The sequence below is a fragment of the Callospermophilus lateralis genome, chromosome 14, assembly GCF_048772815.1.
Source record: "Callospermophilus lateralis isolate mCalLat2 chromosome 14, mCalLat2.hap1, whole genome shotgun sequence".
In the NCBI taxonomy this organism is placed as follows: domain Eukaryota; kingdom Metazoa; phylum Chordata; class Mammalia; order Rodentia; family Sciuridae; genus Callospermophilus; species Callospermophilus lateralis.
The window spans coordinates 96957298-96970346 of record NC_135318.1 but is presented as its reverse complement, the minus strand read 5'-3'; the positions used below and the strand labels follow the sequence as shown (position 1 = coordinate 96970346).

Sequence of the window (13049 nt, the reverse complement as noted above, 5' to 3'; positions counted from 1 at the left end):
ACTTGTAAACTAATACTTTGGTTTTATTTCAGAGAGAAGGTTTGGAAATAAGCAAAGAAACCAAAGACAAACGATTACAAGATGGCTATTTCAGAATAGGTAATACCTACTTTAGTATAATGTCTTTTATTTTTCTGAACCTATTCCTAAAGTAATTTCGAACTCTTATTAGTGTTAAGCAACTTGAGATGGCGATTACCAGTGTGGGTTTGGCATCAAAGGCACTTTCACTGCCCCTGCCGGGCCGTGTCATTGCTGGTCCTCACTGACAGTGAGTCTGCGGCCACTACCTCTTGCCCTTTGCCTCTTATTGGTCGAACTCTGCTACTGAGCCTCAGGTCTGTGTGGAGATGGCCACAGACATTGGGCGGCTGTCGCCACCTGTTCTGAGCACCTGTAACCCCGGCATTTCTTCACTGGCCATTGCCCTCCTTGTCCATCTGGTTGCTGAGCTTCTCCTTTGGAGTCATGCTCTACACCCCCTCTCCCTACCTGAGAGCCCCAAGTTGCCCCATCTGTGAGGATGCCCTGTGTCCTCCGTGTCTATCTCAGAGCTGGGGCTGTGTTGGTCACCTCAGTGATGGTCCTGACAACAGTGTGGACTTTGGCAGAATCTTCAGTGACTTTCCCCTGTCAGAGTCCTTAGCCCCCATCCCCCTTCACTTCTTGTTTCCTTCCTCTTAGTCTTTGTATCTCCAGACCCGAGGCTGCTGTTCCTCCAGTCAGTGCCTCCTGCCCTGTGTGCAGCCATGTAGCTGTTTCCTCTGCCTCAACTGATCCTTTGTGGTTTCTCCTCCTGATGAATGCCTCCTCACTTCTGTTAGTTTTCTGTAGCTATGACAAAACACCTGTGGAAATCACCTTAGAAAGAGAACATTTTTGTTTGACTCACAGTTTTGTAGGTTTCTCTCCATATTGGTTGGCCTATTGCTTTAGGGCCTATGGCAGAGGCATTAGTCATGGTGGGAGTGTGTGATAGAGAAGCAGGGAGAGAGATTGGGAAATGATGGCTGTCCCAATGTCCCCTTCAGGGGCACACTCCCTGTGACCTAACTTCCTTCCACTAAGCCCCACCAACTAACAGTCCCACTACCTCCCAGGAATGACAGAGCTGGAGACCAAACCTGGAGCACGTGGGCCTTGGGGGGGACATGTAATGCCCACCCTGCAGCACCCTCCCTCACCAGCTCAGCCTGTGTCACACCGCGCCTCGCGCCTCTGCTATGTGACCCTCTCATCTCATAGCTCCTTTCTGTCACCCTGGGGAGAGGGGCTAATTCAGTGGGATCAGTCTGGGTAGTTGCCTATGCTCAAAGGCGTTGTTAAAAACAGTAGATGGTCCACCTGCATTGTCCCTGTGTCTCCTGTCACTTGGTAGATGCTGATTCAGTGAATGAGGAGACATTTCATTTTAAAACAGTTCCGTGCTTCACTAGGTCCCACCAGCTGGTGGCTGCACCACCTCCCAGTGCCACACCACACAGGCAGGGAGAAGGTTGGCCAGTTGGCCTGTAGGTCTGGAGGGCGAGGCTTTCCTTGGGTGCTCCCTAGAGTAGTTACCTGTGGTCCACGTCACCCAGCTGAGGAAGGGCTCCCCCCGAGTGGTATCCCTGTGGTTTTGGCAGGCAGGATGACACTGTTATCTTCATGCGCGGGCCATCTCTAGACATGTATGCAAAACTAGTTGAGTATCAAAGACATTTTTGACCCCTGTTACCTACCAGTTATTTAATTTCTGAGAGAGTTGTTCTAGATTATGAAAGCAGCATAGGAAACAGAGACATGTGTATTTAATAGCGCTGCAGAAATTTGAAGACAGTGACCGCCTATATCATGAACTCGCGTGTACTTAGACTATGAAGAGAACTTAGGAGTTGTCAAACTGAGAACCTCGTGTAACTGAAAAGCCCCTCAGAAATAGAGCGTTTGATGTTTGTCATCTGAGTATAAAAAACTCTCCTGTAAGGCGTGCGCTGCAGTGAGTGGTGGTGTGAGGGCCTAACAGACCTTCCCCAGACAAACAGCTGTTGCCGGTGAAATCATTAAAAAAAAGTGTTTAAAACTCAAGATTGTCCTGGGCGGGTGTGTACGTGAGACGCTCTTATTCATGGGAATCTACTAAACCTCCAGTGTCCTCCGTCTGCAGTACTGAACCAGGCCTTCTCTCTCACCTCCCTGCCTGTGCTCAATGGTAGGAGGTCTGCTCTGCCAGGTGCAGCCCAGAGCGAAGGGCTCTCCTGCCAGCTGCTAGGCCAGGGGGGCCGCGGTCTGTCCTCGGGCTGCCACCGTCATTGTCACCAACTCTGTTCTAGACGAGAGCAGCTCCAGTCTCTACCCAACCTCCACTCATGGGATAGAGATGGAAGCTCAGACCCAGGCAAACAGGGTAACAGGGCTGGGCCTGGCTGTCACCCTTGCTCAGCCTCCTTGTTCCCGTGAAACCAGGGTTTTGAGAGGAAATGGGATTCCCTCCCTGCTGCTGCCCACAGGAGGGGTCTGCACAAGTGCAGGAAGCGGAAGTGCCACGCTCTTACTGGCAGGCCACGCCCTCCAGAGTGGCAGAGACCCCAGCAGCTCATCTTTAGTTTCCTCCTCTTTCTGGGTTCCCGTGAATTTGAAGATTGAGTCCACAGAGCAGGAGGACGAGTGTAAGGGCAGGATGCATTGAAGAACAGGAGCAGGACTCCTACGGTGCCGAGAGGACCCGCCCAGTGTGCCCTCGGTTCACTGCTGCTGGTCCACCTTAATTAGTGTTTGAAAAATGTATCAATGCTGTTGGTCCAAGTTTATGCTAAGTAGGGTTTGGAAAGATAGTAATGCTATTGGCCTTGTGTGCAGCGGCTCCTGCAGCAGGTGTCCATACCTTGCCCAGGCCTGGCCACCGAAGGACAACGTCAGGCCCTCTGCCTGTGTGCCGGGCTTCGCATCATAGTAGGCCATGCTGGCTGCGTGCATCCGGCTGACCCACCCTGGCCCCCACTCTGCTGCTCAGCAGAGACCAGTAAGCCACCCGCATGGCTTGGCAGCCAGAAAGCCACGTCACTAGCACACTGGCAAGTGATCTCAGAATACCAAAGGCTGCCACAGTCAGCACTCCGCTCACAAAGCAGGTGTCACTCTAACTAGAGGGGTGTTCTCCCTGCCGGAGATGGTGGGGGCGGGGTGGGGTGCAGATTTTGCCCTGGGTAGAGGCAGACCAGAAGGACAGGGCACTCCTCAGCCTTCCCTCAGGGGCCCAATTTGGAACAGAACTTGGGAAAGTTCAAGGCTAAGGGCGCCATGGACTGTGGTAGAGAAGTGGGTTGTAAAAAAGTGGAGGACGGTGGCTATGTGCAGGCCACCCTGGAGCCCAGCTGGACACTCACCAAGGAGAGCCAGGAAAGAGTACAGGGGAGCCCCCTCAGGCGGGAGCCAGTGCCCAGGGTGGCCTGCAGAGGGGCCTGAATCCAGAGGGATCAGACTGCCCGAAGGCATTGTTGGAAATCCCAGGGTGTCCACTGCAGTTGGTGAGCCCCTGCTGGCTACCTGAAGAGGACAGTGGTCTGATGGAAGAAATACTGTTTATTTCCGTGGTTCAAGTTCTGAGAAGGCAGAGGAGCCTTCTGCAGAGAAACGGTGGAAGAGGGGAAGGGCTCTGCCAGGGCAGGGCAGGAGGAGCCTACAGACTGCAGGACCTAGCAGTCCTGTGTCCCTTCTAGTGCCAGGAGCCCGGACTCCAGTGCCAGATTCTAGTCTCTCTGGTGATCTCCTCCTTCATTTTTCTTTCTTTCCATCTTTCAGTCTTGTAGATAGTTGGGTTTCAGATAGAGGCTAATTTTGCTGTTTGAAAAGAAGGCTGGCCCATGGTTCCAAAGGCCACTTTAAAAACCGACTGAGCCTCCTCCCCTCCTGCCTGTTGTACCCAGGGCTTCAGCAGCAGGTCTGGCGGTGCTTGTTCCTTACAGAAGTATTCCACGCACAGATCTGCAAATGCACAGTACATCCTTTAAAATTATGATACGAACATCCCTCTCTAGTGGCCCATGAACTAAGAGGGATGAATGTCCCCTTGCGTGACATTCATCTGTGTGGTTGCATTCCTGTGTGGGTTTCCATGGGTGACCATGTGGCTCTGTTCTTTCTTTCCATCTTCCTGCTGCTTTGGTCATTAGTTTTCTAAAGAAATGAGCTCATCAGGAAATGGTGTTAGATATTGCTTTAGTTAAAATGCTCCAAGTTGCACAGTAGTTTTCAACTCTGAATCCCCTGGCCCGTTCAGTACTCAGTAATCCTTCTATGTCACACATACTCGACCCCCATCCAGCACAAAGTGTGGACAGACTTTTATGAAATAAGCTTATTATTAATTTTTGAATAAAAATATTATGTGGGAAGCTTACAAGTCCACCATTTACTGTAGGAACCAGCGTAGTCGTCGCCTGCCGTGGGTTCCGTGTGCCTTGGCATACTGGTAGTCTATCGGTCCCTTGCAGATAGGCCACGGCTCTAACAGCTCTGCAGTCAGATCTGGCCCACTGTCTGTTTTTGAGTGTCCCATGAACTAAGAATGTTTGTTTTCATTTTCATTTTTAAGTAGTTAAAAAATAGAGTAAAGTGTGACATGCAGAACACACAAACTTCAGATTTCACCTCCCAGGAAGTCACGCAGAGCACAGCCGTGCCATTGCTTGGGTCTGTCTGCAAGTGCCTTGGCCACACTGAGGATGAGTGAGCACGTGCAGCAGCCATGAGGGCCGTGCTTTGCTGGCTGTGCCCCAGCTCAGTGTTCTAGATACCAGGAGGCATCTGTAAACAGTTGCACGTGTCACCAAAGTGCCAGTGCTTCCCATGGTGCCAAGACGAGGACGTTCAGCATTGTGCTTCTGAACTCCCTGGAATGTGGGGCATCAGGCAAAATTAAGTGGCAGGTCATGGTGGGCATTGTGCTGTGTGTCTCAGACTCAGCCCAGCAGTGTTCCCAACTGCCCCGGGGAGAGTGTGGTCAAAAAATAAGAAAATTAAAACAGAATGTCTTATGGCAGAATTTCTTGACAAAATTGAAAAGAAATGATGCTATTACCAAAGTGTTTTCAAGCAGCTTGTTAACCGAGCGAGAAAAACCACTTATCAATTGTGAGTTAATTAAATCATGTCTAATTGCAGCAGCCAAATAAATGTGTGCAGAGAAAATTAACTCATTTACGACAATGAGGTTTTCAGCAAAAACAGCTTCTTGAAGAGTCAAGGACACTGGGAGCAACGTCCTTAGTCAAGAAGCAAAGCTAGGGCCGGGTTGTGGCTCAGTGGCAGAGCGATGGCCTAGCATGTGTGAGGCATTGGGTTCAATTCTCAGCACTGCATGTAAATAAATAAAGTCCATTGACAACTAAAAAAGTATTTTAAAAAAATCTTAAAAAAAAAAAAAAAAAAAAAAAAACAACGAAGCAAAGCAAGTGGCTTTGAGTGGTTTCCGTGGTCCCTGATGGTTGACAGGTGTCCCCAGCACTGCTGAGTTGTTGCTTGGAGTCAAAGTGACTGAAGAGCTGTTCCTCAGGATTAGTCTGTTGGGAACAACCACAGGCAAGAATGTTTTCACACAGTTACAAAAACACAAATCCAGTTCAACCTGAAGTGGAATCTACTAAGTTGTAACAAATGGTGGTTAAAACACATGGGAGGAGAAGGCTGCTTAGCTGCATTAATTTACAGAGCTCATGGAAACGTGTGGTGCCTAAAGTCTGTGGTTATTGATTCTAATATTCACCAGCCAGATACTTTGCAGAAAATATTTGAATCTGTCATGTGTCATTGAGCCAAAGTGTCAGCAGTGAGCTTCATTTGCTCTTACGGACTTGGCCGGGGTCAGTTCTGTGACACTTTGGCAGGCACGGGAACTGAATATTCTGGCTTGTCCTAACTGCAGCAGTTCATTGACTCAGGAGTGGGCAAGTTCAGCTGCAGTTATTTTGAGCTCAGGACCAAGACTGATATTTTTCCAGAGAAGAACTGCCCTCCACCATCATCATTGCTTTGAAAGTCAGTGTTTGCTGCAGCCTTGATGATGCTTCTTAGGAATTCAACCAAACTAAAGTTGCAGTCAAGTCACTTTGATGACAGTGAACATTGTTTGAGCTCTTAATATCACACTCTTCATGCACTTCTGTGCTTTCAAAAGTTACCATTCACATTTACAGTAGATAGGTTTCCTATACTACAGGTCCAGCAGTGATTTGGGACCTCTGTGTTAGTAAAAAAGAAATTTCTATATTTCAAAATCCTCCTTAGAACACCCATAGTATACAAAAGTTATACTTGTTATTATATATTGAATTTCATCAATGAAGAATTTGTGGGAGTTTTTTCTTTTTATATTAGTACCTGCCTCCTTTCCTCAGTTTTCCTGGTGGCTCACAGAGACTGCCCTTTATGGAGAACATTTGCCAGCCCTTGGCTTAAAATGACTCTGACCTTGAAGGAACCATTTTTTTCATCACTTGTGAAAGCATGCTGTTTTGTTTGTGAAGGAATTCCTTACAGCAAGAAAAATTTAGTAGTGAGCACGTCCCCTTGACAGAAGATCCTGGCCTCACTCCTTCTCTAGGAGAGCCATTTCAGCTTGTCATTTCTGGTGGCATTACAAATGGGCACTGTAGATGAGGTGTTCCTTCACAGCCCCTTCCAGACAAGTCCTTGAAAGAACACGTGTGCCTTGAGCCCCTGCTCAAGGCCAGCCTGTGTTCTTGACCTGATTCAAACACTGAGGTTTGTCATGCCTGACTTAACCTTGAAGGCAATCAGACGGAGTCACGTAGGTCTTATTTTGGCAAGGTTTTCCAAGTCACAGTTTGCTAAAATGTTGGTGATGCAGGAACACACATTTTTGTTTTGTTTTTTAATTTAAACAAAAGTGTAGTTCTACCTAATTAAATAGGTTTCTTCCAATGTCTTTAAGCATACCCTACTTGAAAACTCTTAAAGCTGAGTGAAAGGAGGAGAGTGGGGAAAGACATCCAGGCCCTGACTAGAGACACTGGACAGAAACATTTTGGTGGATTCCTGTCCCGTCTTCAGTCAGGGATGTTTCATGTGTGGCTATCACAGACTGTCCAGCAAGTATTGATTTTTGTTTTGAAGGAAAGTTTGAGAACGGTGTCGCGGAGGGAATGGTAGATCCTAGCCTCAACCCCATCTCGGCCTTTCGCCTGTCAGTCATTCAGAACTCTGCTGTCTGGGCCATTCTTAACGAGGTAAGAATACAGTGAAACCACTTAGATGCTGAGTTTTTATTAGTTTGATATTTCGTGTAAGGCCTTTTTGGAGTTGAGCATTAACTAACTGCCTTATACTTTTCACTATTTTGTGTTTCAGATTCATATTAAAAAAATCACTAATTGATCATCTAAGAAACCAACACGTTTTTTCCTGGTGACTCTGTTAAAAGATAGCTAAGCATGTACCTTTTTTTTTTTTTTTTTCCAAACTTGAACACTACCTCTGTGAATCTACTGTAGATAAGACGACTGCTGTTTCCACTTGGAAAGCGAATCTCCCGAAGATAATTGTATTCATTTGAACTATGCTCTTCTCCAATTTTAACTTGATGCAAACATTTTACAATTATGACAGCCTGTTAATAGGACTTGTACTGTTTTGGTATTATACTAATACATACGAGTTGTACATATTGTTACATTCCTTAAATTTGAGAAAACTAATGTTAAATACATTTTATGAAGGGGGTACTTTTGAAGTTCATTTATTTTACTATTATAGACCCTCTTTTATAGATTATCAGGGATTATATATAAATATATAAATATACATAAAATGTATGGAATTAATTTATTAGAAACACTTAAGGAGTACATATTTTTGTGCAGTAAATTTTTGAATCAGTACTTTTTTTGAGAACCAGTTACCTTGCTTTTTTAAGTTCTTTCTATATTTTTCTTTCAAAATGCAAACATTACAAATCAATGCCATTTTTCAAATGCACTGCCATTTAAGATTGATTATAGATGGATTTCTTAACTGAAGTACTTTTATAATCACAGCGATTCTAAACAAAATATTTTCAAAGGCATTTGTCATTCCTTAAAGCCAAGATTTTAAAGACCAACATCCTTCTTGAGGGTTGCTTTACTGTACTGCGTGTGGTATGTAGCCACAGAAAATCAGTCTGAGGACTCTCAGTATGCGGGTGTGACGGCGCCAACCTGAATCGCCACGGACTCACTCGCTAAGTCTCTGGTAGGGAAGGTGGCAGACCCTTCCTTCCTTTTTAATCTTTGTCTGTAATCATAAGTTAGATGCATTCTCTTTTCTTGTTGAACCTTTTATATCTGCTCTCATTTCTGAGTTAGTGTTTTTAGGTAATGCTATTGTATGGGTCATAATGTGTATAATTTTAAAGAAAAACAAAATTATTATATAGATTTGAGGCAAAAGGTAGTGTAGCAGTTGTATGTTTTCCCAGAATGCTTTATTCTGCTGCATTGTGATCTGACCTGTTTCCAGAAGCATTCATCACCTTCAGCGGCAGTTCCACATCCTGTCACTGCGGCCAGCAGAGTGTGTCACTGGCTTCAGCCATCGACAGTCTCCACAGAGTACGTCCCTTTCAAACACTTAGGAGCTGTCGAGCCAGCCAGGCCACTCCAACCACCCAGGGTTACAGTGTGTGGCAGGTGTGCACAGGTGGATCCCCTGAGCTTTCTGAGTGACCCTGGCTGAGGCCGAGGGCTGTGAGAGGTCCCACAGCTGGTGACCTCTGGCCTGGAGTTTCCTGCTGCCCAGTATGTGGGATGCATGGCGTCCAACGCTGCCCTCGCTGTGCCAGATGAAGGGGAGGCTGGGAAATGCCCATCAGGTTCTGTTGTCCCACTCTGTTGTAGAATGTTTAGTTTCCTTGGTCAGCAAACCTACCATGTGGCCCAGGATTTGATGTCAGATTTCAGTTGAAGTTTTTAAATTCCCCATCGCCTATCAGCAAATTTCTTTCAAAACAGGGACTTGCCTTTTGTTGTAAATGTTGGCACCAGCTTGGCATTCTGAACCACTACTGAAGTGGTAGGTGAAGCAGCTAAAAATCTGTGCAGATGGAGACCCCCAGGGTCCCTGGTTCCTCAGTAGCAACTGGGACTTCAGAAGGAAAGCCAGCCTAGGACAAAGTGCTGTAGCTCCCCTCCCCGGGCCACTCGTTAGGGCTTCTTATAGACTCTGGGCCCAGCCAGCGCGGCCCCCACCCCAGCCTCTGCTCCTCTCTCCAGTTCCTGGAATCCTTTCCATCATTCACGGAGACTCTCCTTCCTCCCATGGCTTTGTTCCCTGTTTCTAGAATGTGTCTGGCACATGGCAGGTGTGGTCATCTCTGAGCATGTGAACCAGCTGTGCCAGCCTCTCCCCTCCCTCCACTCCCTTGGCCTTTCACCCTCCCACCGTGCACACGCATCTCCCTGCCTAGTTGTGACTGACGTGTCGTCTCTGAGCTCCTGCAGCCAGCCTGCACCTCATTTCCTCTCTGTCTGTCCTTCACTGCAGCAGTGGACTCACCTGGCCTCAGTGTTAGTTGCTCCTCCTTTCCACCAGGTCCTCCGCTAGGCAATTGAGAGCACTCTTGCTTTCCCTAAGCAAGAATTTATAGTGGTGGCCCTGACGGGTAGCAGAGGGCCAAGAACACTTGGAACCAGAGTACCTGAACTTGACACTGAACCACTTGTACCAAAATAATGAATGGGGAAAATGTCACTAATATGTTAATCCCATCACCTGACATGGATTGGCATCTGGTGTGTATTCCAGGTTAACTATTCAGATTCCTGAGCAGTGCATGCCTGCCTAGGCACTAGTCACTAGATGCACAGTAGCTTTTTAAATTAATAAAAAATTCAGTTCTGCAGTTGGACTTGCAACATTTCCAGTGCTTTGTGGCCACATGTGACTAGTGGCTACTACATTGGCCCTAGAGATATAGAACATTTCCATCATTGCAGAAAGTTCTGATGGGCATTACTGTGTGGAGTACAATGTGAACACTTTAGAAACCAGAATTAAAGGATTCTGAGGACAGGGTTAAAAGCAGATGGGCGTACGCTATAATGCAACTGATGAGTATTTGGGGCGAAAAGAGAAAGTCAAGGACCAATTTCTAGCACCTAAGATCCAGGCTTTTTTGGTTTGGATCCAGACCGGCTAGACATACATGTATATATTCAACCCTTAGAGACGTCTTTGAACCAAGGTTCTGTACAGCTTTTCAGATCAGCGGCTGAACTAAAAAATTAGAAGGTACAGTTATTTTAAAAGCCATGAGCAAATTTGTAAAGGCTTCTTTTGAATCTTTCATAATAATAAAAACCAAAATTGTCTCCCAACAGTACTGCCCCTCAAAGAAGTTTGGTGATATGAAAACAGCATGTCTGGGGAGATCGCTCCAGTTAATAGCAGTGTGTTTAGTAGACAGAATTCTAAGAATGACTCCCTCCCTGGGACCTTGTATTATATCCTCCCTTTTTGAGTGTGGGTGGAACTGTATGATCCATGATTATGTAATGTTATGTAGCAAAAGATTGTCTGGGGGCGACTAATCCAGTCTCCTGAGCCCTTTAAAAGCAGTTTTCTAAGGCTGGTAGCCCAAGTTATAGACTCCAAGCAGAACTCCAACGCTAGGCAACTGAGTGGAGCGGGTCACAGGGGAAGGAATATGGGCAGCCTCCAGGAGCCAGGAGGCTTTGGCTGCCAGCGAAGAAAATGAGATGTACAGCCCTATAGCCACAGGAACTGATTCGGGCCACAAGCTCATACATGGGCTTGGAAATGGATTTGTCTCCACATAAGAACCCAGCCTGGCCAAGCACCTCGATCCCAGCTTTGTGAGACCCTGATCGGAGAACTCAAGTTGAGTCTGCTGTGACTTCTTACTTGCAGAACTGTAGGAGAGTAAATGGGTGGAGTTTTAGGTTGCTACATTTGTGGTAGTTGCTGTACAGCAACAGAAAATGTCATTTAGAAGAGGTAAGGAGGAGATGACTTCGTACCTGATTGTCTGTAGTATGTTGGGTATTTCTTGGTTAAAAAAAAAAAAAAAAAAAGTGCATGAATAGTCTCTACTAGCAAATTCTAGTCCTGGGCCTCAGCTAGGATGTTTTGTGCCAGAGATCTGTCTTTGTTGGAAGTTTGTTGGTAAAATGTAATGTTTTATACAAGAACTGCTAGAACGAGATTGTAGGAATAGAAATGTGAGGAGCCTTTTTTTCTAGGTGAGATATTCATGATTTAGAATAGACTGCTCTGAACCTGTCAGAAGTATACAAAGAATAAAACAGTGGTATTTCAGGACACCAAATTAAGAGAAAAATAACTACTCCTTCCTGTATGTAGTAATTACATAGTAATTTATTCTGAGGGACTTATTTTTTTTAATCAAAACTTTATTACCTAGCACAGGTCAAACCCTATTTGTGCCAACCCCATTTTTGTACTTTGAGAATGTTTTCCAAAATACCTCTCTGCTTTCAAGCCGTTAATTGCAAATGGGGTTCACTTTTAGTTTGGTTTATCCATTAATTTTTGTGCTCATCTTTACTATATTGCCATACCCTTGATTTCAGAATAAGGAAATTAGAAACTACAAACTTTCAAGATTGCAAATGTGTCATAATCACATCTTTGTGTTAAAAGGAAAACTTAGATTTCCAGTTCAATCCCTTTATAAAAGCAACTTTTCCAAGCTATGTAGCAGTATTTATAATGTGTAAGATTTAGTTTGATAGTGTGAAATTTTAAATTCTTAATCTTAACAGATATATGCTATGATAACTAGTATGCTTACTTTATTTCTTTAATGCATGTCAACATACGATGCTAAAAAGACTACTAAAGCAGTATTAGGAAAAGCAGCCAAGTGAGGGTTTGTCACCCAAACCCTGTGTCATCGTTATATTAAACTCTTTCTACCTTTGGCACCCCCTTTTCCAATTTGGGCACCAATCAGACCACTGTCAAAGAACAGACAGAGGAAGAGCTGGCGCTCTGGGTTGTTGGAACTGAGAGGAAGGAGATGTTCAAGACAGTAGGGTGGGCTAGGGTGCAGCTCCGGGGTAGAGCACTGGCTTGTGTGTGCCAGGTCCGGGTCCTGCCCCTGGCACTGTAGGGAAAAAAGGCAGTGAAGTGAGCTGGGAAGGAGGTAGAGCATTGTGCCCACAGTTAATGCTGCAGTCCAATGTCCAGAGCAGCGGTGCTAACGGCTCTGAGTGAGGACTGTGGTGAATGCTGGAATACCCTCAGACGTCAGGCAGGCTCTTTTGTACTGCTCGCTCCTAGGTGTTTCACTGTATTAGTAATTAGCAGCTGTCCCAGAATCAAAGGTTGGTTTGTACCTTACCCTGATTAGCATCCCGTTATTTGTTCAAAGTGCTCGATGTCTGCTCAACTTTGGTAAAAATCTCTTGAAGACATTCTCTCTGAGCCTTAAAAATGGCGGATATCGACAGTACTGTAAGATGCACTGCCAGCAGATTTGATACTTTCATTTCGGTATAGCCAGTGATGTTTTCTAAGGAAGATTTAAAGTCTGCTAAGCCTAACAGTTGTGTTTCCTTCATGGAATGAAGAACTAAGCATGTCTCATTCAGAGCACTTTCCTTGGAAAGGTTGTCTTTGCATTTGGGGATGTTTCTGGAGGCATCCCTTGGAGAAGCTGCCTGAACAATCTCTGCCAGGTTGTACCAGATGTTGTTTTTTTTCTTCCTAAATGTACATATTTTCCTTAATGTCTTCATGTGTTGAATGGTTAATATCTGTAGTAATATTTTAGGTACCTATTGGATTTTTAAAGGAAGAATATTTATTTTCAATTTGCTGCTATAATTGAAAACCTAATAACTGGTCCTGTTGACTGTGCCTTTCATCACTGTTTCTCTGTGCCACAACTGTTCATGTGTATTTGAAATAAAGAGATTAAAAAGCTGTGCTGATTCAAGATTCCTTCTAATAAAATTAGCACTGAACCAAGGAGTTTCTTTTCAATTAGAAACAAGAGTGGATCCTATGTGTTTTGAAAAGGGTAATAA

At 45.3% G+C, this 13049-nt stretch overlaps 1 protein-coding gene across 2 annotated transcripts in view; it reads left to right on the top strand.

Annotated features, from left to right (window-relative positions):
• The window catches only part of Mgat4a (alpha-1,3-mannosyl-glycoprotein 4-beta-N-acetylglucosaminyltransferase A), a 99306-nt gene extending 86376 nt beyond the window's left edge, over positions 1 to 12930 (top strand). For both annotated transcript variants that reach the window (XM_076834018.2, XM_076834019.2), the window contains exons 14-16: positions 33 to 99; positions 7114 to 7226; positions 7348 to 12930. In XM_076834018.2, the coding sequence (XP_076690133.1) occupies positions 33 to 99; positions 7114 to 7226; positions 7348 to 7374 (207 nt within the window). In that variant the 3' untranslated portion in view covers positions 7375 to 12930. The remainder of the gene's footprint in view (positions 1 to 32; positions 100 to 7113; positions 7227 to 7347) is intronic.
• The last annotated feature ends 119 nt before the right edge of the window (positions 12931 to 13049 follow it).